General features: G+C 45.4%; 1 protein-coding gene across 1 annotated transcript in view; it reads right to left on the reverse strand.

The window, feature by feature from the left end:
- Positions 1–1,524: 1,524 nt before the first annotated feature.
- LOC128700424 (protein krueppel-like) overlaps positions 1,525–27,301 on the reverse strand; it is a 403,712-nt gene continuing 377,935 nt past the window's right edge. Inside the window, exons 3-4 of the mRNA XM_070099981.1 lie at positions 2,038–4,582; positions 1,525–1,818 (exon numbers count right to left, since the gene is read on the reverse strand). Of these exons, the coding sequence (XP_069956082.1) occupies positions 2,781–4,538 (1,758 nt within the window). The 5' untranslated portion in view covers positions 4,539–4,582 and the 3' untranslated portion in view covers positions 1,525–1,818; positions 2,038–2,780. The remainder of the gene's footprint in view (positions 1,819–2,037; positions 4,583–27,301) is intronic.

A 27,301-nucleotide genomic window follows, 5' to 3' on the forward strand; every position in this document is an offset into this window, starting at 1 on the left:
CCATTAATGGTGTGGTATTAGCAGTGATGGTGTGGTATTAGCAATGATAGTGTGATATTAGCAGAGATGGTGTGGTATTAGCAGCGATATTGTGGTATTAGCAGTGATGGTGTGGTATTAGCAGTGGTGTGTTAGTAGTGATGATGTGGCATTAGCAGTGGTGTGGTATTAGCAGTGATGGTGTGGTATTAGCAGTGGTAGTGTGGTATTAGCAGTGATGTGGTATTACCAGTGGTGTGGTATTAGCAGTGATGGTGTGGTATTACCAGTAATGGTGTGGTGTTACAGTGATGGTGTGTTATTAGTAGTGATGTGGTATTAGCAGTGATGGTGTGTTATTAGTAGTGATTATGTGGTATTAGCAGTGATGATGTGGTATTAGCAGTGATTGTGTGATATCAGCAGTGATTGTATGGTATTAGCAGTGATGGTGTGGTATTAGCAGTGATGGTGTGGTATTAGCAGTGATGGTGTGATATTAGCAGTAATGGTGTGGTATTAGCAGTGATGGTGTGATATTAGCAGTGATGGTATGATATTAGCAGTGATGGTGTGGTATTAGCAGTGATGGTGTTATTAGTAGTGATTATGTGGTATTAGCAGTGGTGTGGTATTAGCAGTGATGGTGTGGTACTATCAGTGATGGTGTGGTATCAGTAGTGATTGTATGGTATTAGCGGTGATGGTGTGGTATTACCAGTAATGGTGTGGTATTAGCAGTAATGGTGTGGTATTAGCAGTAATGGTGTGGTATTAGCAGTGATGGTGTGATATTAGCAGTAATGGTGTGGTATTAGCAGTGATGGTGTGGTATTAGCAGTGATGGTATGATATTAACAGTGATGGTGTGGTATCAGCAGTGATGGTGTGTTATTAGTAGTGATTATGTGGTATTAGTGATTATGTGGTATTAGCAGTGGTGTGGTATTAGCAGTGATGGTGTGGTATCAGCAGTGATTGTATGGTATTAGCTGTGATGGTGTGGTATTATCAGTAATGGTGTGGTATTAGCAGTGATGGTGTGGTATTAGCAGTGATGGTGTGATATTAGCAATAATGGTGTGGTATTAGCAGTGGTGGTGTGGTATTAGCAGTGATGGTGTGATATTAGCAGTGATGGCGTGGTATTAGCAGTGATGGTGCGATATTAGCAGTGATGGTGTGGTATTAGCAGTGATGGTATGGTATTAGTAATGGTGTGATATTAGCAGTAATGGTGTGATATTAACAGTGATGGTGTGGTATTAACAGTGATGGTGTGGTATTAGCAGTGACGGTGTGGTATTAACAGTGATGGTGTTTTATTAACAGTGATGATGCTACGTACGAACACACTGTGGTTGTAGACTTGAGGGGTCACCACACTACCTACCTCCCAGTCTCCGGCACTTGACTCTCAATGTACTTTCAAAGGGTTTGCCTGGCTGCTCGTAAAGTGCTTTCGATCCAAGAAGTTCGATCTACCCTCCCCATCCTTGAACTGAGCATGATTACCACCTAGTTGAGGTCGAACGTCCATTACCACTGTCAAGGAACCTCCCATGTTGAGTATAATAATAATAATAATAATAATAATAATAATTCTCGCGTTTATACTTAAAATATTAAAGATCTTAAATTTACATACATACTGATAATAGTAGAAGTTGGACAATAAATTAGAAAGTTAGATAAATCGTGAGAGTATGTGTATGTGTAGGCGGGGTATGTATCGAGTTATGCATTAAAGGAAAAATCATAAGTGTGTATGTGTCTTCTTGCACATGATGTGTGTATCAGTGCAGCTTGTACACAACAACCACTGTACATGACTCATCGCTGCGTGTTTGGTAACGTTATTCAGATTATTTTGCTTGGTTAGTAACGGTGTTGATCTCGGCCAGTGGTCTGATGCCTGTACTTTCTTATGTGTAATAAGGAAGTTTGTTCAGGTCTCTGCGAATTTAGATAATTTGGAGACAAACTTTCCAAGCCAACGAGTGAGTGTTTATATATGTACATAATTATGTCTACCTGGAGGTCGTGTCAAGGGTCAACGTCCTCGCTTGTGTATTTGTATATACATGCATATATACGTGTATGTGCCTGCCTATGGGAGACTAGATACCTGTGCTTGTGTGTGAAGGGGAGAGGGTTATGGATGAAGCGTGAGAATCCTTCTTTCACCAGACAACATTTGAGTTGATTCTAAATTATGTTATTAAAGTCACAGTTTGGGATCACCCTGAGTCAAATTATGTCGGGAAAGTTGTTTACTCGACTCTCCTCATTCAATATTTTTGAAAATGTGTGCGATTTTTGTGGATAAAGAGCTTCGAGACCTTTAAAATGATCACAGTCTAGAAAAGGGCGACCGCGGGGTGCGAATCTTCTCCATCGGAGATATCATTAGAAAATCGTCAGATTAGTTTCAGGCTGAGAATTTGGCGGGTTGGGTACTGGTGTGTAAGGCCAGAGAGGTAGGACAGCAGAGGTTGGCCTCTCATCTCCCGCATCAACGGTTGAAAACACTTACAAAAAGAAGAAAAGTGGAAGGCAACGTTTCAGAATATTTATGGACAGGGGCGGCACCTTGCACGTCGCTTGGCGCCCAATATATATATAATCTTTCAACTCCAACAAGAGGCGCCAAGCGAAGGGCGTAGGTGGCACACAGCACCTTGGCGGTGTGTGGCGTGGGCGTACAGGGGCGTGTGCATGTAGGGCGCTCCAAAGGTTGGTTGGAGGGTTCTGTTGAGTCGTTGTGTCAGGACGAACTACTGGAGAAGGGTTGGCGTTCTTCACGTCTGCGAGGACATGGGCTCCTCGTCCTCGCATTGTCGTGGGAACCTGGAGTCACCGACGCCTTCGCTAGCGTCGTCTTCCCTGGTGGCGCTTAGCGAATCCCGAGAGTAGTCGAGCTCACTCACTGGGAACCCCGACACGCTAGACACAGCCGACATGCCCGAATAATTTCTGTTGCGACCGCGAGTGCCAGCTACACTCAAATCCTCGGGTTCTGTTTGCTCGGGCAAGGCAGAGTGCAAGCCACGGAGCAGGTGAGCCGTGCCCACCAGACGAACACTGCTCATCACTTCGTTCATGGGATGACTGATCACTCGACGAGGATCACGACTTTTTCTCTCCCGCCGTTTCTCTAACTGTAGCGGCTCATCATCCAGTAGCGTCGCTGGGGGAGGCAAATCTTCCTCGTTGAATTCATCATCATCATCATCTTCAGGTCCCAAGGAGTAGGTATCGCTTTCGCTATATTGTATAGTGTCTAATCGCCTGTCATTTTCGGGATCATTTGGACACTTGTGGTGCATGAGGTGGTGACGCCGTCTGTACCGTCCCGAACACCGACCACACTCAAATGGTTTCTCTCCTTTGTGAATAAGCATGTGAGCCTTGAGCTGGTTTGAATCTGAAAACCGGGAAGAGCACAACTCGCAGGAATACGGTCGCTCTCCTGTATGAACACGCAGGTGACGTCGAAGGTTGGCGACTTGGACGAATTGGCGGTCGCAGTGTGTACAGTGGTAAGGCTTTTCTCCTGTATGAAGCCTCATGTGAGTCTTGAGGTGATGATCTCTCGTAAACCTTTTGTGGCACTCTTTACACTCAAATGGTTTTTCACCTGTGTGAGTCCGCTCGTGGTTCTGAAGCACATGCTTATAACCAAAGCTTCGATTACAAATCTTGCACGTAAAAATTCGATCTGGGCGGCCATTTGATGATTTTCGCGTAGGCGTAGTGCTCATGTAAAGATCAAGGCGACCATTGCTACCAGGAGGCGACGAGCCTGCCGTGGGAGATGGCGTCTCCGACCCGAGTCCTCCCGTGGTGATACTGGCGGCCATGTTGGCACAAACAAGGTTTGGATGGGTGATGGGCGGCGCAAGGGAAGGCGAGCCACCGAGGCCACTGGACGAAGAAAATGATGCTGGCGACATCGGGCTTCCGTGTCTTCCGGAATCCATCGCAGATGAATCTGGCTTGACTGGAGAGTCATGGTGAGGTAAATATGTGTTGGCTGAGGTAGTTGCTAGCTTGGAGAGGGTTGCTAGAAGATCGCGCTGTCGTGCAGAGTCAGCAGCGGCCATAGTGGCCAGGAGGTCTCGTTGGCGGGATGTGTCTGCGGCGGCCAGCGTGGCGTGCAGGCTGGCCAGGGTGGTAGTTGTTGGGGCCATGCCAGGCGGTGGTCCTGAAGGTGGTTGTCCAAGGAACTGATGACTCGATCTAGCCGCTGCCAGAGACGCCATCAGCGTTGCTGGGTTTAGGTTGGCGCCGAGTAAAGATGGGTAGAGCATGCCAGCGGCGGCCGCTGCTTGTTGCTGCGAGGAGAGTGCGGCCAGTTGCAGCGGGTGATGCAGGCCAGGGAACCCCGCAAGGCCACCCCCGCCGCCGAGGTGGTGGTGACGGTGATGGTGTCCTCCCGCCAGGTGCCGGCTCGCCCCCAGATGTGCCCCCAGGCTGATGCCCAGGTCGGCGCCGCCCGTTTTGTGGGTGAGGGCGGCGGTGCCTGGGTCCTTGTCACTCTCGCCACCCTCCTTCATGACAGCACACGTCTCTGCGCCGGGGACCACGCTTCCCACCAGCCCTGCAATGACACAAACAAAACGCTGTTATCACGAACCATAATGGGACTACGCAGAAAAGTAAAGCACTCTACTTTGCCACAAAGTATATTATTTTAACACAGGCTTGACCTTGATACCTTTACCTCTGATGAGTTCCCACAGTTTGTCTGCTCCCAGAGCCTTGTCACAGTTGTTGTGCAGGCCGGCAACTCCCCCTCCCCCTTCCCCATGTAGTCCACCCATCCCGAAGACTTCAACAGGGATCATTCTGTATAACCCATACGGGTTTATCATTTGTTTTACAGAGATAGCTTTCGTTGTTACTATTGTATATTGAGTCAAGTCAGTTATTCCTCGTACATCTGGGGAACAGCAAAGATCCTTCACGCTAGAGTTTTCCAACACAACACACATGCAAAACATATATCCTTCTAAAAACCTCGTGTTATTCATAAGCAGAAAAATGGACATGCCAGGGTCTGGGTAGACGCAGATTCTCACTGTGGAGAACATCACTTGTACGTGATGTTTAGAAGCTGACTACGTTCACACTGACAAGAACATCGTAAAGTCATAAAGTGTTGTATCGCAAGGCAGCTTGACTAATTTATATTGGGGGATACACGCAGCACCCACTGCAGGTGACACCAGCACCCACTGCAGGTGACACCAACACTTACTGCAGGTGACACCAACACTTGCTGCAAGTGACACCAGCACCCACTGCAGGTGACACCAACACTTACTGCAGGTGACACCAGCACTCACTGCAGGTGACACCAACACTTACTGCAGGTGACACCAACACTTGCTGCAGGTGACACCAGCACCCACTGCAGGTGACACCAACACTTACTGCATGTGACACCAACACTTACTGCTGGTGACACCAACACTTGCTGCAGGTGACACCAACACTTACTGCAGGTGACACCAAAACTTACTGCAGGTGACACCAGCACTTGCTGCAGGTGACACCAATACTTGCTGCAGGTGACACCAGCGCCCACTGCAGGTGATACCAACACTGCAGGTGACACAGCACCCACTGCAGGTGATACTAACGCTTACTGCAGGTGACACCAGCACCCACTGCAGGTGATACTAACACTTACTGCAGGTGATACCAACACTGCAGGTGACACCAGCACCCACTGCAGGTGACACCAACACTTACTGCAGGTGACACCAACACTTGCTGCAGGTGACACCAACACTTGCTGCAGGTGACACCAACACTTGCTGCAGGTGACACCAACACTTACTGCAGGTGACACCAACACTTGCTGCAGGTGACACCAACAATTACTGCAGGTGACACCAACACTTGCTGCAGGTGACACCAACACTTGCTGCAGGTGACACCAACACTTGCTGCAGGTGACACCAACACTTGCTGCAGGTGACACCAACACTTGCTGCAGGTGACACCAACACTTGCTGCAGGTGACACCAACACTTACTGCAGGTGACACCAACACTTGCTGCAGGTGACACCAACACTTGCTGCAGGTGACACCAACACTTACTGCAGGTGACACCAACACTTGCTGCAGGTGACACCAACACTTGCTGCAGGTGACACCAACACTTGCTGCAGGTGACACCAACACTTGCTGCAGGTGACACCAACACTTGCTGCAGGTGACACCAGCACCCACTGCAGGTGACACCAACACTTGCTGCAGGTGACACCAACACTTACTGCAGGTGACACCAACACTTGCTGCAGGTGACACCAACACTTGCTGCAGGTGACACCAACACTTGCTGCAGGTGACACCAGCACCCACTGCAGGTGACACCAACACTTGCTGCAGGTGACACCAATATACCTCGCCTTCCTCTGTATTCACGTCATCCCATGTTCCAGATAATGATTTAGAAAGTCATGTTTAGAGAGTAATGTATTAAAAAAATAAACATTGTTCTGAACAAAGTATATTACTGCCTTAGTTTACCTTCCTGTCTTGTATCGCACCTTGAATACACTTCTTGAAGGACTTTGCAAAGTCTGTGTACATTACATAGGCATGTCATTTGTCTTTCAGTACATCCAAGACCATCACTTAAGTAGCCCAGCACATGCAAGAGGCAGAAATGATCTGCTGTAAACCCATGTTGTCCTGGGTTGTGCACGCCTGTCATGTACCTATGACTGCTTTTTTCTAAAGTTTTCCTACTATTGAAGCCTGGCCTGGGGCACAGGCATTTATGTAGCTCTTATGATCTACCAGACTGCTGATGCCCCGCTGGCCCACATACCCATCACAACTGGCACATCCGAGAGGTAGTGATTCATTGTCTTCTTGAAGATGTCTACACTAGTTTCAGCATTATTTCTATTATTGGTTGGTGGCCCACTGATGTTGATTCATTGTTCCAGTAGCTCCCCAGGTTTTTGCTTAGTTTATTTCACACTTCCTCCTACATCTCTCACTCCAGCAAATTGTTGCAGTACTGTGTAGGTTAGACACAAGGCATTCAAGTATCTTTCATATACATAATAACATGCATCTCTCCTCTGCTCCAAGGAATACATATTCAGTAAGTTTAGGCGTTCCCAGTAGCTAAAATGCTATTGCTTCACTGCAGGAAATAAACGATCTCTGTATCAGTCCCAGCTCTGATGTCTCCTGCCTTTCATGGAGCCGTCAGTACTGAACAGTGAGAAAGCACAGGAATTTGAGCATCACCAGTGGCATCATTATCCTCCCCGTCATTTCCTGGCTTTTACGACACTTGTTTTTGACACTGTTTAATGTTTGTATAACTTCGAGTTTACTGTCACTGAAGTGGAGGTAGTCAGTGATATGTAGTTACTGTGAGATGACCACTGTGACCTGATGCTTGCCTGGTGAACCAGGCTGTTGCTGTTGGTGGCCCACAGCTCCACATATCCATCACTGCCTGATTGATCTTGCTTCTGGTGGAGATACTTATCTTCTGGTAAGATGTTGAATAATCTGGGGCCATGGATGTTGATACAATGTTCTCTTATTGTGCCCACGGTACACCAGCTTTTTACTGAATTTATTTTGCACTTCTCTCCAAATCTCTCACTCCAGGATGTTGTCATGGCAGTGTGCAAACTTGAAAAAGGCCCTAATACTTTCCAAGTATATATTATCATATATATCTCTCTCTCCTCCGCTCAAGTGAGTATATATTTAAGACTTTAAAACATCCCAGTAATTTAAATACTTTATTGACTCTATTCGGGCCATAAACGATCTCTGTATATGTTCCAGCTCTGATATTTCTCCTACCCTGAACAATATTCCAAATGAAAAGCACAAGTGATTTGAAAAATACCACCATTAGCATTATTTCCTTTGTTTTGAAAGTTCTTATTATCCACCCCACCATCTTCCGGGCTGTCGTGACCTTGGGCATATTGTGTTCTTTGAAAGAAAGATCAGCTGACATAATACTCTCAGGTTTTTCACATGTTCTTTTCGTTCTATCTGGCGATCCTCTTGAGTTTTGTATACTGTATTTCTATTGGGTTCTTCATTCTTTCTGTACCTAAGCAGCTCGAACTCATCACCACTGAACGTTGTTGTTCTCTACTGCCCACTGGAAAACACTGATTTTATCTTCCTGCAATTTTTCAGTGTATTCTACTGTAGTGACTTTAATGCTTATTTTAGTGTTATCTGCAAATGATGAAACAAAACTGTGATTGGTGTTTTTTGTGTGTATACTGTGAGGATGAGAAACAGCAGAGGTGCCAGGACACTGCCTTTCTGTAGATCCCATAGCCACCACAAAGCTGTACGATAAGGTACTTGTAATGAGATATTGGTCCAGATTTTCTCTTGAAAGTTTTGTACGTCTTTTTTTGCCAATATTTCTGGTACCTGATGATAGCACCTAGGTGAGTCTTGGGTGTCAGATGTTTATACAGAGTTTTCTATTGTGCCCGTGGCGCCCCTGCTTTTCAATGGGTTTATTTTATGTCTTCCTCTGAGTGTAAGTTATGTCAGTGTGCGGGTTGGGGACCTGACCTTCAAAAATCTTTCATGTATGCATTATCAGGTATCTCCTCTCCCCTACGTATAGAATATTGATAGTGCTTTAAGGAGTGCAAACATATTCTCTCTCTCTCTCTCCCCCCCCCCCCCCCCCCTCTCTCTCTCTCTCTCTCTCTCTCTCTCTCTCTCTCTCTCTCTCCCACACACACACACACACACACTAAATCAAAGATTTTGAGACAGTTTTCATTAAAAAACTGATGAGGGATAGGTGGAAGGGGAAGGAGGGATGTGCAAGTGTGGAAAGAAGGAAAGAGAGAGAGAGAGAGAGAGAGAGAGAGAGAGAGAGAGAGAGAGAGTGGGGGGGGGGAATGTGGAGGAGCAAAGTATTCTTGAAGGCAGGTACTAGATACATGTTAGGTAGAGCCTCACGCCCACCTGCTGGGCGTGGACAGCCTCAGAGTGCCACCAGCCTCAATAATGCTCTGATTGATCGCGTTTAGCTTTCATGTAGATAACTTAGAGTGTAGACAATCTAGAGTGTAGATAACTTTGAGTATAGATAACCAAGAGTGTAGATAACCAAGAGCGTAGAAACCCTACAGCAGAGTGTAGATGACTTAACTTGACTAAGACTAGTAAAGTGCAGCTGAGAGTTGACTTGAAGATTTTGAGAGAGAGGGGCAAAAAGAGGGGTTAGTGAAGTTAGGAAATTGATTTGTTCTCTCCCCTTGCATAGGCTGAGTGAGGGGAGCGTCGCTATGGTAACCTGCAGCGGCGAGGCCCACGGACGTAGGCCGTGCTGGTCAAGTCTCATAGGCCTACCACAGCTCCACCACCTCCCTTTCAACACTACCACCATCACCACTACTAGCATTTCTCTACCACCACCACCATTACTAGCATCTCTCTACCACCATTCCCACTACTAGCATCTCTCTACCACCATTCCCACTACTAGCATCTCTCTACCACCATTCCCACTACTAGCATCCCTCTACCATCACCACCACTGCTAGAATCCCTCTACCACCACCACCACCACTACTAGCAGCTCGCTACCACCACTACCAATACTAGCATCCCTCTACCACCACCACCACTACTAGCAGCTCTCTACCGCCACTACTAATACTAGTATCTCAATACCACCACCACCACTACTAGCATCTCTCTACTACTATTAGCATCCCTCTACCACCACCACCACTATTAACATCCCTCTATCACTACTAGCTTCCCTCTACCACCACCACCACTACTACTAGCATCTCTACCACCACCACTAATAGCATCCCTCTACTACCACTACTAGCATCCCTATACCGCCACCACCACCACTACTAGCATCCCTCTATCACCACCACAACTGCTAGCATCCCTATACCACCATCACTACTAGCATCTTTCTACCACTACTACTACTACTAGCATCTCTACCACCACCACTAATAACATCCCTCTACTACCACTACTAGCATCCCTCTACCACCACCACCACTACTACTAGCATCTCTACCACCACCACTAATAACATCCCTCTACTACCACTACTAGCATCCCTATACCGCCACCACCACCACTACTAGCATTCCTCTATCACCACCACCACCGCTAGCATCCCTCTACCACCACTACTGGCATCCCTCTACCATCACTACTAGCATCCCTCTACCACCACTACTAGCATCCCTCTACCACCACTACTAGCATCCCTCTTCCACCACTACTAGAATCCCTCTACCACCACCACCACTACTAGCATCCCTCTACCACCACCACTACTAGCATCTCTCTACCACTACCACCACTACTAGCATCCCTTTACCACCACCACTACTATTATTACTACTAGCATCCCTACCACCACCATCACTACTACTACATCCCTCTGCCACCACCACTGCTAGCATCTCTCTACCGCCGCCACCACTGCTAGCATCCCTCTAGCACCTCTGCTACCATCCCTCTACCACCACCATTTCTAGCATCTCTCTACCACTACTACTTCTAGTACTACTAGCATCTCTCTACCACCACTACCACTACTAGCATCTCTCTGCCACCACTGCCACTACTGGCATCTCTACCACCACCACCACTACTACTACTACTACTACTACTACTACTACTACTACTACTACTAGCATATCTCTACCACCACTGCTGCTACTACTACTAGCATCCCTCTACCACCACCACTACTACTAACATCCCTCTACCACCACCACTACTAGCATCCCTCTACCACCACCACTACTAGCAGACTTCTACCACCACCACAAGCATCTACCACCATTACTACTAGCATCCCTCTACCACCACCACTACTAGCATCCCTCTACAACCATCACCACTACTAGCATCCCTCTACCACCACCACTGCTTGCATCTCTCTACCACCACCACCACCACCACTACTACTACTACTACTAGCATCCCTCTACCACCACCACTACTACTACTAACATCCCTCTACCACCACCACCACTACTACTACTACTACTAGCATCCCTCTACCACCACCACTACTACTACTAACATCCCTCTACCACCGCCACTACTACAACTAACATCTTTCTACCACCACCATTACTACTACTAGCATCTACCACCACCAGTGTCATCCCCTTCTCCTCCATCACTACTATTCCCCTCCACCTCTCATCAGTACCATTTCCCTCCCCCATCTGCCACCACCACAACCCCCCCCACCACTACCCCCCCCCCCTCACACTTTAAGGTGTTTTCAGTAATTTAGTTGCTTTAATAACTGTGCGAGCCGTGAACAATCTCTGTATTTGTTCCAGCTGTGAACGGGGTCGTCAACACTGAACAATATTCTAAGCGAGAGAGTACAAATGATATAAACAGTATCACCAGCGGCAGTATTAACCTTGTCTTGAAAGTTCTCATTATCCTCATTGCGTTCTTTGAAGGACATGTCAGCTGGCATTATTATCGCCAGGTTTTTCATGTGTCTTTTGTTCCATCTGGCGATCTTGTATTTTGTTCCATCTAGCGATCTTGTATTTTGTTCCATCAGGTGATCTTGTATTTTGTTCCATCTGGCGATCTTGTATTTTGTTCCATCTAGCGATCTTGTATTTTGTTCCATCTAGCGATCTTGTATTTTGTTCCATCTGGTGATCTTGTATTTTGTTCCATCTGGCGATCTTGTATTTTGTTCCATCTGGCGATCTTGTATTTTGTTCCATCTGGCGATCTTGTATTTTGTTCCATCTGGCGATCTTGTATTTTGTTCCATCTGGCGATCTTGTATTTTGTTCCATCTGGTGATCTTGTATTTTGTTCCATCTGGCGATCTTGTATTTTGTTCCATCTAGCGATCTTGTATTTTGTTCCATCTGGTGATGTTGTATTTTGTTCCATCTGGCGATCTTGTATTTTGTTCCATCTGACGATCTTGTATTTTGTTCCATCTGGCGATCTTGTATTTTGTTCCATCTGGCGATCTTGTATTTTGTTCCATCTGACGATCTTGTATTTTGTTCCATCTGGCGATCTTGTATTTTGTTCCATCTGGCGATCTTGTATTTTGTTCCATCTGGCGATCTTGTATTTTGTTCCATCTGGCGATCTTGTATTTTGTTCCATCTGGCGATCTTGTATTTTGTTCCATCTGGTGATCTTGTATTTTGTTCCATCTGGCGATCTTGTATTTTGTTCCATCTGGCGATCTTGTATTTTGTTCCATCTAGCGATCTTGTATTTTGTTCCATCTGGTGATGTTGTATTTTGTTCCATCTGGCGATCTTGTATTTTGTTCCATCTGACGATCTTGTATTTTGTTCCATCTGGCGATCATGTATTTTGTTCCATCTAGCGATCTTGTATTTTGTTCCATCTGGCGATCTTGTATTTTGTTCCATCTGGCGATCTTGTATTTTGTTCCATCTGGTGATGTTGTATTTTGTTCCATCTGGTGATGTATTTTGTTCCATCTGGCGATCTTGTATTTTGTTCCATCTGGCCATCTTGTATTTTGTTCCATCTGGCGAACTTGTATTTTGTTCCATCTGGCGATCTTGTATTTTGTTCCATCTGGTGATGTTGTATTTTGTTCCGTCTGGTGATGTATTTTGTTCCATCTGGCCATCTTGTATTTTGTTCCATCTGGCGAACTTGTATTTTGTTCCATCTGGCGATCTTGTATTTTGTTCCATCTGGTGATGTTGTATTTTGTTCCGTCTGGTGATGTATTTTGTTCCATCTGGCGATCTTGTATTTTGTTCCATCTGGCGATCTTGTATTCTGTTCTATCTGGCGATCTTGTATTTTGTTCCATCTGGCGATCTTGTATTTTGTTCCATCTGGTGATGTTGTATTTTGTTCCGTCTGGTGATGTATTTTGTTCCATCTGGCGATCTTGTATTTTGTTCCATCTGGCGATCTTGTATTCTGTTCTATCTGGCGATCTTGTATTTTGTTCCATCTGGCGATCTTGTATTTTGTTCCATCTGGCGATCTTGTATTTTGTTCCATCTGGCGATCTTGTATTTTGTGACCACTGAACATGATGTGACCACTGAACATGATGTGGCCACTGAACATGATGTGACCACTGAACATGTTGTGACCACTGAACATGATGTGACCACTGAACATGATGTGACCACTGAACATGTTGTGACCACTGAACATGATGTGACCACTGAACATGATGTTGTGACCACTGAACATGTTGTGACCACTGAACATGATGTGACCACTGAACATGTTGTGACCACTGAACATGATGTGACCACTGAACATGATGTGACCACTGAACATGTTGTGACCACTGAACATGATGTGACCACTGAACATGTTGTGACCACTGAACATGATGTGACCACTGAACATGTGACCACTGAACATGTGACCACTGAACATGTTGTGACCACTGAACATGTTGTGACCACTGAACATGTTGTGACCACTGAACATGATGTGACCACTGAACATGTTGTGACCACTGAACATGTTGTGACCACTGAACATAATGTGACCACTGAACATGATGTGACCACTGAACATGATGTGACCACTGAACATGATGTGACCACTGAACATGATGTGACCACTGAACATGTTGTGACCACTGAACATGTTGTGACCACTGAACATAATGTGACCACTGAACATGATGTGACCACTGAACATGATGTGACCACTGAACATGATGTGACCACTGAACATGATGTGACCACTGAACATGTTGTGACCACTGAACATGTTGTGACCACTGAACATGTTGTGACCACTGAACATGTTGTGACCACTGAACATGATGTGACCACTGAACATGTTGTGACCACTGAACATGTTGTGACCACTGAACATGATGTGACCACTGAACATGATGTGACCACTGAACATGTTGTGACCACTGAACATGTTGTGACCACTGAACATGTTGTGACCACTGAACATGTTGTGACCACTGAACATGATGTGACCACTGAACATGATGTGACCACTGAACATGTTGTGACCACTGAACATGTTGTGACCACTGAACATGATGTGACCACTGAACATGTTGTGACCACTGAACATGATGTGACCACTGAACATGTTGTGACCACTGAACATGATGTGACCACTGAACATGTTGTGACCACTGAACATGATGTGGCCACTGAACATGTTGTGACCACTGAACATGTTGTGACCACTGAACATGTTGTGACCACTGAACATGATGTGACCACTGAACATGTTGTGACCACTGAACATGATGTGACCACTGAACATGATGTGACCACTGAACATGTTGTGACCACTGAACATGTTGTGACCACTGAACATGTTGTGACCACTGAACATGTTGTGACCACTGAACATGATGTGACCACTGAACATGATGTGACCACTGAACATGTTGTGACCACTGAACATGTTGTGACCACTGAACATGATGTGACCACTGAACATGATGTGACCACTGAACATGTTGTGACCACTGAACATGATGTGACCACTGAACATGTTGTGACCACTGAACATGTTGTGACCACTGAACATGTTGTGACCACTGAACATGTTGTGACCACTGAACATGTTGTGACCACTGAACATGATGTGACCACTGAACATGTTGTGACCACTGAACATGTTGTGACCACTGAACATGTTGTGACCACTGAACATGTTGTGACCACTGAACATGTTGTGACCACTGAACATGTTGTGACCACTGAACATGTTGTGACCACTGAACATGATGTGACCACTGAACATGTGACCACTGAACATGTGACCACTGAACATGATGTGACCACTGAACATGATGTGACCACTGAACATGTGACCACTGAACATGATGTGACCACTGAACATGATGTGACCACTGAACATGTTGTGACCACTGAACATGTTGTGACCACTGAACATGTTGTGACCACTGAACATGATGTGACCACTGAACATGATGTGACCACTGAACATGTTGTGACCACTGAACATGATGTGACCACTGAACATGATGTGACCACTGAACATGATGTGACCACTGAACATGTTGTCCTCCAACTCTCTACCGGAAGACTGCGAACATTTTCTTGCCATTTTTCCGTGTCTTCTTTTGAGGTGATTTTTATTCTAATTTTGGTATCATCCATAAATGATACGAAACTTGTGAATGTTATCTATGTCTGGTAGCCCCTCAAGCGAGGTTCCTTGACGCTGGTGAGGGGCTCTTGATCTAAGGAATTGGATCTGTGAATACCTTCCACCCCCTCCCCACAGGCGCTGTATAATCCTACGGGTTTAGCGCTCCTCCATGATTATAATTACAATATGTCTGGTATAAGGATAAGAAAGTGAAGGTACCAGACGGGTTCCTTGGACTACTGGGCTCCTGCTATGTTCCTGCGGCACTTTCCTCTGTTTACTGCTGCTATTTTGTGTTCCATTGGCCAGAAAGTTGAATATCTTGGTCCCGTCCCTGTCCCCTTCTCCTATATATATATATATATATATATATATATATATATATATATATATATATATATATATATATATATATATATATATATATATATTGGCTCCCTCACCTTCTTGTGTTACTGTGACTTGTAAAGGGTTCAAGTCGGACTGAAACGTTGTCATAAGCTTTTCTCTCGTATGTGTGAGTTGACTCATGAAATAGTAATAACAGGATTGCCACTAGTTCAGTCCCCACGGGTGGGGATTGAACTTGCGGCGAGTGAGTCGTAAAACTCCAGGCCAGTGCGTAAGTCACTGGGCCAGCTGACCTGGAGTTTTACGACTCACTCGCCACAAGTTCAATCCTCAGTATTGTGGTATGGTTTATGTGCGAGTTATTTGTGTGAAGTTGAACATCCATTTGCCTACTGAATATTCATTATAACTATTTCTATCACTTTTTTGTGTATTCACCCCATTATCGCATTGTCAAATTTTTTTTCCGGAATCCGTATATACCACGGATCCGTAAAAGTTCCAAGAAGAAAAACCGTTAATTACATTCATTGACATCTGCACAAGCCAAGGCAGGATCTTACAATAGTAGGCCCATCACTGTACCACTCAAAAACAGATCTTACAATAGTAGGCCCATCACTGTACCACTCAAAAACAGATCTTACAATAGTAGGCCCATCACTGTACCACTCAAAAACAGATCTTGCAATAGTAGGCCCATCACTGTACCACTCAAAAACAGACCTTACAATAGTAGGCCCATCACTGTACCACTCAAAAACAGACCTTACAACAGTAGGCCCATCACTGTACCACTCAAAAACAGACCTTACAATAGTAGGCCCATCACTATACCACTCAAAAACAGATCTTACAATAGTAGGCCCATCACTGTACCACTCAAAAACAGATCTTACAATAGTAGGCCCATCACTGTACCACTCAAAAACAGATCTTACAATAGTAGGCCCATCACTGTACCACTCAAAAACAGATCTTACAATAGTAGGCCCATCACTGTACCACTCAAAAACAGACCTTACAATAGTAGGCCCATCACTGCACCACTCAAAAGCAGACCTTACAATAGGATGACTGCTACCAGCACCTCTGTGACATGGCTGAGTGAGTGGAAGACTGGGTGAGCGGATGACTGGGTGAGTGCAAGACTGAATGAGTGGAAGACTGAGGAGACGAGGTAAATATTAAGTATGTGAAGTGAGACACGTTCCTAAGTAGGCAGTGAGGAATAAGCCTCTCCAAGATGCTCCTAATGTTCAGTGGTCGCCAACAAGTGTTCGCTTGAACACCGCGCTGTGGAAGCGAACGCATAGCGGCGTCCACAAGAGGAATGTTGTCTACAGGTCGACGGAATGTTGTTAAACGGCGCAAAACGTCACGTTTGATGTGAATACCAGTTCAAGTCTTGGTCCCTTTACACTTAATGAATCATCATTTAGAGTACTCACAACACACCTGCTTTTCACTGCAGATATTTTGTAATGTCTACTGACCCTCTTGCGCTCATATGGAGTAATTCGGTGTACAGATTTGGCACCATTTCTTCCAGAATTTTCCAGATGCCAATTATGATGTATTTGTCTCGCCTAAGTTCCAAGGAGTACAGTTCATGGAACTTCAGAAGTTCCTGATCATTCAGATACTTCACTGAATTTTTACCAGCAGTGAAAGTTTTCCGAACTTTCTCCAGTTCTGTGATTTCGTCTGCCATAAGAGAGGCTGTCAGTGTGCAGGAATATTCCAGCCTAGAGAGAACAAGTGACTGAGAGAGTATGGGTATAAAGGATACAAATAACCCGCACACAGAAGAATGAAATTTGTGACGACGTTTCGGTCCTACTTAGACCATTAAGTAGTCATACAGGTATGACTAGTTAATGGTCTAAGTCAGACCGAAACGTAGCGAGTTATTTGTGTATTGTGTCTGTCACGGTATTGTCTTTATAATGACACATTATGTGGAACCAGACTTTGTAATGACGTGCAACAGCTGTGTTGCTTATGCATACCTGTTGGTATCACGCCTCTACGTGTGCCTTAGAGAGCATCATCACAGGCTTGGTGCCAAATTAACCAGGCTGTGATGGATGTGTAGGCCAGCGGACCGCCAGCACCAGAAATGCAGTCAGAGCTCCTACGCACAACGACAGCAGTAGAGCGCTGGTCCAAACAAACTACAGGTCAGCGGCGCTAATATCACGCATCAAAAGTTACAATATACCTTTGATGATTTCCGAGAACTTTTCTACTCTCAGAGCCCGGCCATAGGCTAGGCTCGTCTGATGCTTGCCTGGTCAACCAGGCTGTTGCTACTGGAGGTCCGCTGACCCACATCCATTACAGCCTGGTTAATCTGGCACCTGGTGAAGATACTTGTTCAGTTTCCTCTTGAAGACTTCTACACTTGTCTCAGCAGTGTTTCTGATATCTTCTGATAAGATGTTGAATAATTTGGGGCCACAGATGTTGATATAGTGTTTCCTTATTGTGCCCACTGGACTCCTTCTTTTACCCGGTTTGGAACAAGGCCCTCAAGTACTTTCCAGGTATATATTATCATATATCACTCTTCCTCTCCAGTGAGTACATATTTAAGACTTTAAGGCAGTCCCAGTAATTTAAATGCTTCATTGGCTCTATGTGGGCCATAAACGATCTCTGTATCTGTTACAGACCACAGATGTTAATATAGTGTTCTCTTGCTGTGTCCGTGGCTCCCGTGTTTGTCACTGGGTATATTGTACACTTTCTCGTAAATCTCTCACTCCAGTACATTGTTATGGTAGAGTGCTGATTTGGGACCAGAGTCTCCTGTATCTTCCACGTACATGTTATCATGTATCTTCCTCTTTTTCTCTTTCTGGAGAGAACATTTCCAATTCTCTGAGGTGCTGCTCCCACTAGTTTAAATACCTTATTGGCTCTACACAAGCAGTAAACACCTCGCTATAATTTTCCATCTTTCACCTTGGCTACAGCGGTCAACACTGAGCAGTACTCCAAGCTGGAAAGCACAAGGCACCTCTGTAGTGTCACCTTTGACATTATTTCCCTTGTTTTGAAAGTTTCCATTATCCTGGCAGTCGCAGCTCTTGCCTTATTGTGTTCCTCAGTAGACAGTTGAGCTACACTATCACTCACGGGACTTTCATTTGTTTCTTGTAATTAGTGGGATGACCGTCCAGTGATGTGTGAACACTCTCTACCTTTAATGAGTTATCAGAGTTTTTCTACTCTCGGAGCCCGGCCATGAGCCAGGCTCGTCTGGTGCTAGCCTGGTTAACCAGGCTGTTGGTGCTGGTGGCCGGCTGACCCACATATCCATCACAGCCTGGTTGATCTGTGCACCCTGTGAGTTCCTCAGTCTATCCTTATCTGAGGAACTGTAATTTGCTTCCAGTGAACATCATTTTTTTTTGTTTACCTTGTTGGTCTGTGATGGTCTGTGTTGATCTATGGTGGTCTATGTTGATCTGTGATGGTCTGTGGTGGTCTATGATGGTCTGCGTTGATCTGTGGTGGTCTTTGCTGGTCTGTGGTGGTCTATGTTGATCTATTGTGGTCTGTGTTGATCTGTGGTGGTCTGTGATGGTTTGTGTTGATCTGTGATGGTCTGTGTTGATCTGTGGTGGCCTATGTTGATCTATGGTGGTCTGTGGTGGTCTGTGTTGGTCTGTGGTGGTCTGTGTTGGCCTCTGGTAGTCTGTGGCGGTCTGTGTTGGTCTGTGGTGGTCTGATACGGTCTACCTCGCCTCATCTCCCAGTAGACCTATGGCAGTGTACCGTGCAAGTCGCCCTCAACAAGCTCTACTGAGCATGGGGTCGCGAAGGCAGGGAAAATTGAAGGGAGGAATAAGAAAGAGAGGAAAAGAGAGATGGAGGAAGGGCAAGGGAGAGAGGGAGGGAAGGATGCAGCAAAAAAAAAAAAGGTGTGATGAGCATTTGTGAAGTTGAGAGAAGGTGGGTGGATGGGTGAGTGGGTGGGAGAGGAGGTTGTGATGTATGGGTATAGAGGGGAAGAGAGTGAGAATGGGAGGGATCGAATGGGGAAGGGAAAGAATATGGGGAATAGAGAGGGGAGAGGGAAAGGGGAGAGGGGAGAGGGAAAGGGGAGAGGGAAAGGTTGCGGAAAAATCAATAATGAAGAGAGTGCAGAGGAAGCAGCTGTGATCGATAGTGAAGAGTGCAGTGCAGGATGTCTACCCTGCCTCCCTTACTCCATCCCTCACTCACTCCATCCCTCACTCACTCCATCCCTCCCTCACTCCATCCCTCCCTCACTCCATCCCTCCCTCACTCCATCACCTTCGATGATCATAAGTATCATTCACACATCTGTGAGGATAAGATGGATAACTAGAACCTTTAAACCAAGGGATGCCAAGCCAGTGATGATTCTCTGTAAGTCGCTTGTTCCTTTCAAGGCAGGTGAAACTGCAGACCTATACAGAGAACCTTTACTACAGGTATAAGCACAGTCAAGCACCTTAATTACTGGGAATACTTGAAGTCCCTTGACCTGTACTCCCTGGAACGTAGGCGAGAAAGATATATAATTTACACCTGGAAAATCCTAGAGGAACTGGCCCCAAATCTGCACACGGAAATTACTCCCTACGAAAGCAAAAGACTCGGCAGGAGATGCAATATTCCCTCAGTGAAAAGCAGGGGTTCCATTAGCACGATAAGATACAACACATGAACAGGCCCAAGACTGTTCAACTGCTTCCCAGCACACATAAGGGGGATTACCAATAGACCCCTGGCTGTCTTCTAAAACGAGCTGGACCGGCACCTAAAGTCAGTACCTGACCAGCCGGGCTGTGGTTCGTACGTCGGTTTACGTGCGGCCAGCAGTAACAGCCTGGTTGATTAGGTCCTGACTCACCACGAGGCCTGGTCATGGACCGAGCCTCGAGGGCAGTGACCCCCGAAACACCCTACAGGTAGACTCCAAGTAAACTTCCCGTAGACATCAGGTAAATTTCAGGTAGATTCCAGGTAGACACCAGGTAAACTTTAGGTAGACTGAAGGTAGATGCCAGATAGGTAGGTAGGTAGGTAGGTAGGTCATTAACCCGCACACCCTCCTCCCTCCCTCCATCACTCCTCTACACTCACTCCATCACTCCTCTACACGCCCTCCCTCCCTCTCTCCATCACTTCTCTACACGCCCTTCCTCCCTCTATCACTACTCCACACGCCCTTCCTCCATCACTACACATGCTTTCTCTCTCTCTCTCCGTACGTCCATTCCTCCTTCGCACCCCGTCCCTCACCTTCTCTCACTCTCCCTCACTCCCCTCACGTTCCCTCACTCCCCCACACCTTCCCTCACTCCCCTCACTCCCCCACACCTTCCCTCACTCCCCCACTCAGTAGATGACACTCTCATGCAGATCTTAGTATCGTCTGCAAAGGATGATACGGTGCTGTGGGTTACATCTCTGTCTATGTCTGATATGAGGATGAGTAACAGGGGGCGATTACTGTGCCTTGTGGAACAGAGCTCTTCACTGTGGCAGCCTCCGATTTAACTCTGTTTATAACTACTGTTTGTGTTCGATTGGTTAAAAAGTTGAAGATCCATCTGCCCACTTTGCCAGTTATCCATTTAGCACGCATTTTTGCGTTATTACACCATGATCGCACTTAAAAACATAAAAAAGGAGGAACACTGCATCAGGCCTACTGGACCTAGTCAGGTCAGGTCACATTCACTTAAGGAAGGAGCACTCATCCACAACTCTATTACCAAACCAGTACCTTCCTATATCCTTCCTGAATCTGAATTTTTCCCAACTTGAAACCATTGCTGCGAGTTCTGTCTTGGCTAGATATTTTTAGCACGCTATTTACATCCCCTTTATTTATTCCTGTTTTCTATCTGGAGTTACCTGGAGGCTATTCCGGGGATCAACGCCCCCGCGGCCCGGTCCATGACCAGGCCTCCCGATGGATCAGGGCCTGATCAACCAGGCTGTTACTGCTGGCCGCACGCAGTCCAACGTATGAGCCACAGCCCGGCTGATCCGACACCGACTTTACGTATCTGTCCAGCTCTCTCTTGAAGGCAGCCAGGGGTTTATTGGTAATTCCTCTAATGCTTGATGGGAGGCTGTTGAACAGTCTTGGGCCCCGGACACTTATGGTGTTTTCTCTTAGTGTACCAATGGTGTCCCTACTTTTAATTGGGGGTATTTTGCATCGCCTGCCCAGTCTTTTACTTTCGTAGGGAGTGATTTCTGTGTGCAGATTCGGGACTATTCCTTCTAGGATTTCAACGGACTGAAAAATTACTTAGGTGGGCTGAACTGGAATGACCTGACTAAGGGTCAGGTAGGTGGTGATGGTTGCCGATATGATGCTTTCCAGGGCATAGTTCTTGCTGCTCAGTCAAATTATGTTCCAAACAGGGAAATCAGATCAAACAAAAATGATCCTAAATGGATGAACAATAGATTAAAATATCTGATTGGTCAAAAGAGAGGCATATATAGGCAAATCAAAAGAGGAGAGGGGCAATTAAGAAATCGATATATTCAGTTAAAGAGAGAAATAAAAAAGGGAATTAGAAAAGCAAAAAGAGATTATGAGGTTAAAGTTGCAAGAGAATCGAAGACTAACCCAAAAGGATTCTATCAGGTATACAGAAGTAAGATCAGGGACAAGATAGGCCCACTCAAAAGTTCCTCGGGTCAGCTCACTGACAGTGATAAGGAAATGTGTAGAATTTTTAACACATACTTCCTCTCAGTTTTTACACAGGAGGATACCAGCGATATTCCAGTAATGATAAATTATGTAGAACAGGACGATAATAAACTGTGCACGATTAGGGTCACAAGTGACATGGTCCTTAGGCAAATAGATAAATTAAAACCTAACAAATCCCCAGGCCCTGATGAACTGTATGCAAGGGTTCTAAAGGAATGTAAAGAGGAGCTTAGCACACTTTTGGCTAATCTTTTCAACATATCACTACAAACTGGCATGGTGTCAGATAAGTGGAAAATGGCAAATGTGATACCTATTTTCAAAGCAGGTGACAGGTCCTTAGCTTCGAACTATAGACCAATAAGCCTAACCTCCATAGTGGGAAAATTTATGGAATCAATAATTGCCGAGGCAGTTCGTAGCCACCTTGAAAAGCATAAATTAATCAACGAATCTCAGCATGGTTTTACAAAGGGGCGTTCCTGCCTTACGAATTTATTAACTTTTTTCACTAAGGTATTTGAGGAGGTAGATCATGGTAATGAATATGATATTGTGTATATGGACTTCAGTAAGGCTTTTGACAGGGTCCCACATCAGAGACTATTGAGGAAAATTAAAGCACATGGAATAGGAGGAGAAATTTTTTCCTGGATAGAGGCATGGTTGACAAATAGGCAGCAGAGAGTTTGCATAAATGGGGAGAAATCAGAGTGGGGAAGCGTCACGAGCGGTGTTCCACAGGGGTCAGTGTTGGGCCCCCTGCTGTTCACAATCTACATAAACGACATAGATGAGGGCATAAAGAGCGACATCGGCAAGTTTGCCGATGACACCAAAATAGGCCGTCGAATTCATTCTGACGAGGACATTCGAGCACTCCAGGAAAATTTGAATAGACTGATGCAGTGGTCGGAGAAGTGGCAGATGCAGTTTAATATAGACAAATGCAAAGTTCTAAATGTTGGACAGGACAATAACCATGCCACATATAAACTAAATAATGTAGATCTTAATATTACGGATTGCGAAAAAGATTTAGGAGTTCTGGTTAGCAGTAATCTGAAACCAAGACAACAGTGCATAAGTGTTCGCAATAAAGCTAATAGAATCCTTGGCTTCATATCAAGAAGCATAAATAATAGGAGTCCTCAGGTTGTTCTTCAACTCTATACATCCTTGGTTAGGCCTCATTTAGATTATGCTGCACAGTTTTGGTCACCGTATTACAGAATGGATATAAATTCTCTGGAAAATGTACAAAGGAGGATGACAAAGTTGATCCCATGTATCAGAAACCTTCCCTATGAGGATAGACTACGGGCCCTGAATCTGCACTCTCTAGAAAGACGTAGAATTAGGCGGGATATGATTGAGGTGTATAAATGGAAGACAGGAATAAATAAAGGGGATGTAAATAGTGTGCTGAAAATATCTAGCCTAGACAGGACTCGCAGCAATGGTTTTATGTTGGAAAAATTCAGATTCAGGAAGGATATAGGAAAGTACTGGTTAGGTAATAGAGTTGTGGATGAGTGGAACAAACTCCCAAGTACCGTTATAGAGGCCAGAACGTTGTGTAGCTTTAAAAATAGGTTGGATAAATACATGAGTAGATGTGGGTGGGTGTGAGTTAGGCCTGATAGCTTGTGCTACCAGGTCGGTTGCCGTGTTCCTCCCTTAAGTCAATGTGACCTGACCTGACTTGGTTGGGTGCATTGGCTTAAGCCGGTAGGAGACTTGGACCTGCCTCGCATGGGCCAATAGGCCTTCTGCAGTGTTCCTTCGTTCTTATGTTATGTTCTTATCTCCTCACCTCAGTCATATCCCCCCCCCTAATTCTACGCCTTTCTACAGAGTGCAGATTTAATGCCCTCAGTCTGTCCTCATAGGGAAGATTTCTGATACAAGGGATCATCTTTGTCATCTTTCTTTGTATGTTTTCCAGAGCATTTATGTCCATTCTGTAATACGGTGACTAGAACTGTGCAGCATAATCTAAATGAGGCCCAACCAAGGATATATAGAGTTGAAGAACAGCCTGAGGACTCCTATTATTTATGCTTCTTGCTATGAAGCCAAGGAATCTGTTAGCTTTATTGCTAACACTTATGTACTGTTCTCTTGGGTTCAGATTACTGCCAACCAGAACTCGTAAATCGTTTTTGCAGACAGTAATATTAAGATCTACATTATTTAGTTTACATGTGGCATGCTTATTTTCCTGACCAGTGTATAGAACTTTGCATTTGTTCATATTAAACCGCATCTGCCACTTCTCCGACCACTGCATCAGTGGTCGGAGAAGTCCTCGTCAGAATGAATTCGACGGCCTATTTGGTGTTATCGGCAAACTTGCTTTTGCAAAATCTGTGTATACTACATCTGCATTCTGTTTGTTTTCCAGTGCATCCAAGACCATATCATAGTGGTCCAGTAGTTGCGAGAGGCAGGAGTGACCTGGTCTGAACTCGTGTTGCCCTGGATTGTGCAATTGTTGGGAGTCCAAGCGGTTTGCAATCCTGCTTCTTAGAACTCTTTCAAAGATTTTTATGATGTGGGACGTTAAAGCTATTGGTCTATAATTCTTAGTTATTGCTTTGCTGCCACTTTATGGAGTGGGGCTATATCCGTTGTTTTCAGTGACTGTGGAATCTCACCTGCATCTATGCTCCTTCTCCATAGCATACTTAGGGCCCGTGAAAGGGGTTTCTTGCAGTTCTTAATGAACACAGAGTTCCACGAGTCTAGGCTTGGGACTGAGTGCATGGGCATTTTGTCAATATTCCAAATGAAAGAGCAATAGCGATTTGAAAAATATTACCAGTGACATTATTACCCTCGTTTTGAAAGTTCTCATTACCCATCCTGTCATCCTCCTGGCTGTCGTGACCTTAGTCTTATTGTGTTCTTTGAAGGAAAGGTCAGCTGACATAATTACAGTCAGGCTCTTCACATGTTTCCAGATACAACGTCCCAGTTAGAAAATAATATGTCAATATCCGTGGTTCAAGACTCTTTAACCTATTGTCTCCAGCAGGTGTCAGAAATATTACCACAATAAGGCAAATGTTTTCAAGAGTCAGGAAGACCACTTACCAGCAGCAAGTGTTAGCCTAGCCAACACACTCATGTGGTCACGGTCTTCACCACTTGACCACGATCTCCACTAAGTGGCCTCAGCTGTCAGGTATTATTTACAACACGAGAAAAAAATGTGTTCCCCATTTCCAATGTAAATGTAAACAAACAGCACAACGTTGTACTTTCATACGAAGAGAAATATTTGTGGTTTCTTGCAATATCCTGAAGGGTCTTTCCTTCCCTTTGAGGGAAGGTTTCGCCCGCCAGTAGCTTCTTCAGTGTCTCAGTTATCAACTTGGTGGTATTCTGTACCGTTTATTCACATCCTTCTGTTTGGCACGACAGATTATGTTGTTTTTGCTCTAACTCAGTGATCTCTCTCTTAAGATTATATTTACTTCGTTGAGACATTAACCTTTTCTGTGTACCATTTAGCCTCTCTTTCCCACTTCCCTTCATTGAGGGACTGTAAACTTCCCTTTAGTGAGGGAGCTGTAAACTTCCCTTCAGTGAGGGGCTGTAAACTTCCCTTCAGTGAAGAGGCCAGAGAATTTTCTGGTTGAGTGCAGGTGGTGGATTGAGAAACTCGCGAAGGCAGCCTCCCTCACCCCATCCATCCATCACCCCACCCCTCCCTCACCCTACCTCTCCCTCACCCCACCCCTCCCTCACACTACATCTCCCTCACCCCACCCCCCTTACCCCTGCAGCCACTCATGAATGACGTGTTCCTTTTCCTATAAAAATTATGTCTGTGAGTCAACCAATCACAAAGGAAGTATTTGTATTAGTGTAAAATATGAAGGTAAGTCGACCAATCACAAGAGTTACATTTACTTGTAAAAAAAAGTGTAAGCGAGCTGACGCACTACGCAAGACGCGCTTCACCTCTACAAAATACGTAGGTGAGACGATCGATAATAACATTAAGATGAAGAATTAGACACAAGTGCAACATCTGGGTATTTTTATTTGTAGACGTTTCAGCGGCCAGTGGCTTTCTCAGTACATTACGAGGACGTGTGTGTGTGTGTGTGTGTGTGTGTGTGTGTGTGTGTGTGTGTGTGTGTGTGTGTGTGTGTGTGTGTGTGTGTGTGTGTGTGTGTATGTGTGTGTGTGTGTGTGTGTGTGTGTGTGTGTGTGTGTGTGTGTGTGTGTGTGTGTGTATGTGTGTGTGTGTGTGTGTGTGTGTGTGTGTGTGTGTGTGTGTGTGTGTGTGTGTGTGTGTGTGTATGTGTGTGTGTGTGTATGTGTGTGTGTGTGTGTGTGTCTGTGTGTGTCTGTGTGTGTCTGTGTGTGTGTGTGTGTGTGTGTCTGTGTGTGTGTGTGTGTGTGTGTGTGTGTGTGTGTCTGTGTGTGTGTGTGTGTGTCTGTGTGTGTGTGTGTGTGTGTCTGTGTGTGTGTGTGTGTGTCTGTGTGTGTGTGTGTGTCTGTGTGTGTCTGTGTGTGTCTGTGTGTGTCTGTGTGTGTGTGTGTGTGTGTGTGTGTGTGTGTGTGTGTGTGTGTGTGTGTGTATGTGTGTGTGTGTGTGTCTGTGTGTGTCTGTGTGTGTGTGTGTGTGTCTGTGTGTGTGTGTGTGTGTGTCTGTGTGTGTGTGTCTGTGTGTGTGTGTGTCTGTGTGTGTGTGTGTCTGTGTGTGTGTGTGTGTGTGTGTGTGTGTGTGTGTGTGTGTGTGTGTGTGTGTGTGTGTGTGTGTGTGTGTGTGTGTGTGTGTGTGTGTGTGTGTGTGTGTGTGTGTGTGTGTGTGTGTGTGTGTGTGTGTGTGTGTGTGTGTGTGTGTGTGTGTGTGTGTGTGTGTGTGTGTGTGTGTGTCTGTGTGTGTGTGTGTGTGTGTGTGTGTGTGTGTGTGTGTGTGTACTCACCTAGTTGAGGTTGCGGGGGTCGAGTCCGAGCTCCTGGCCCCGCCTCTTCACTGATCGCTACTAGGTCACTCTCCCTGAGGCGTGAGCTTTATCATACCTCTGCTTAAAGCTATGTATGGATCCTGC

This window comes from Cherax quadricarinatus, chromosome 71 (assembly GCF_038502225.1).
Source record: "Cherax quadricarinatus isolate ZL_2023a chromosome 71, ASM3850222v1, whole genome shotgun sequence".
Classification (NCBI taxonomy): domain Eukaryota; kingdom Metazoa; phylum Arthropoda; class Malacostraca; order Decapoda; family Parastacidae; genus Cherax; species Cherax quadricarinatus.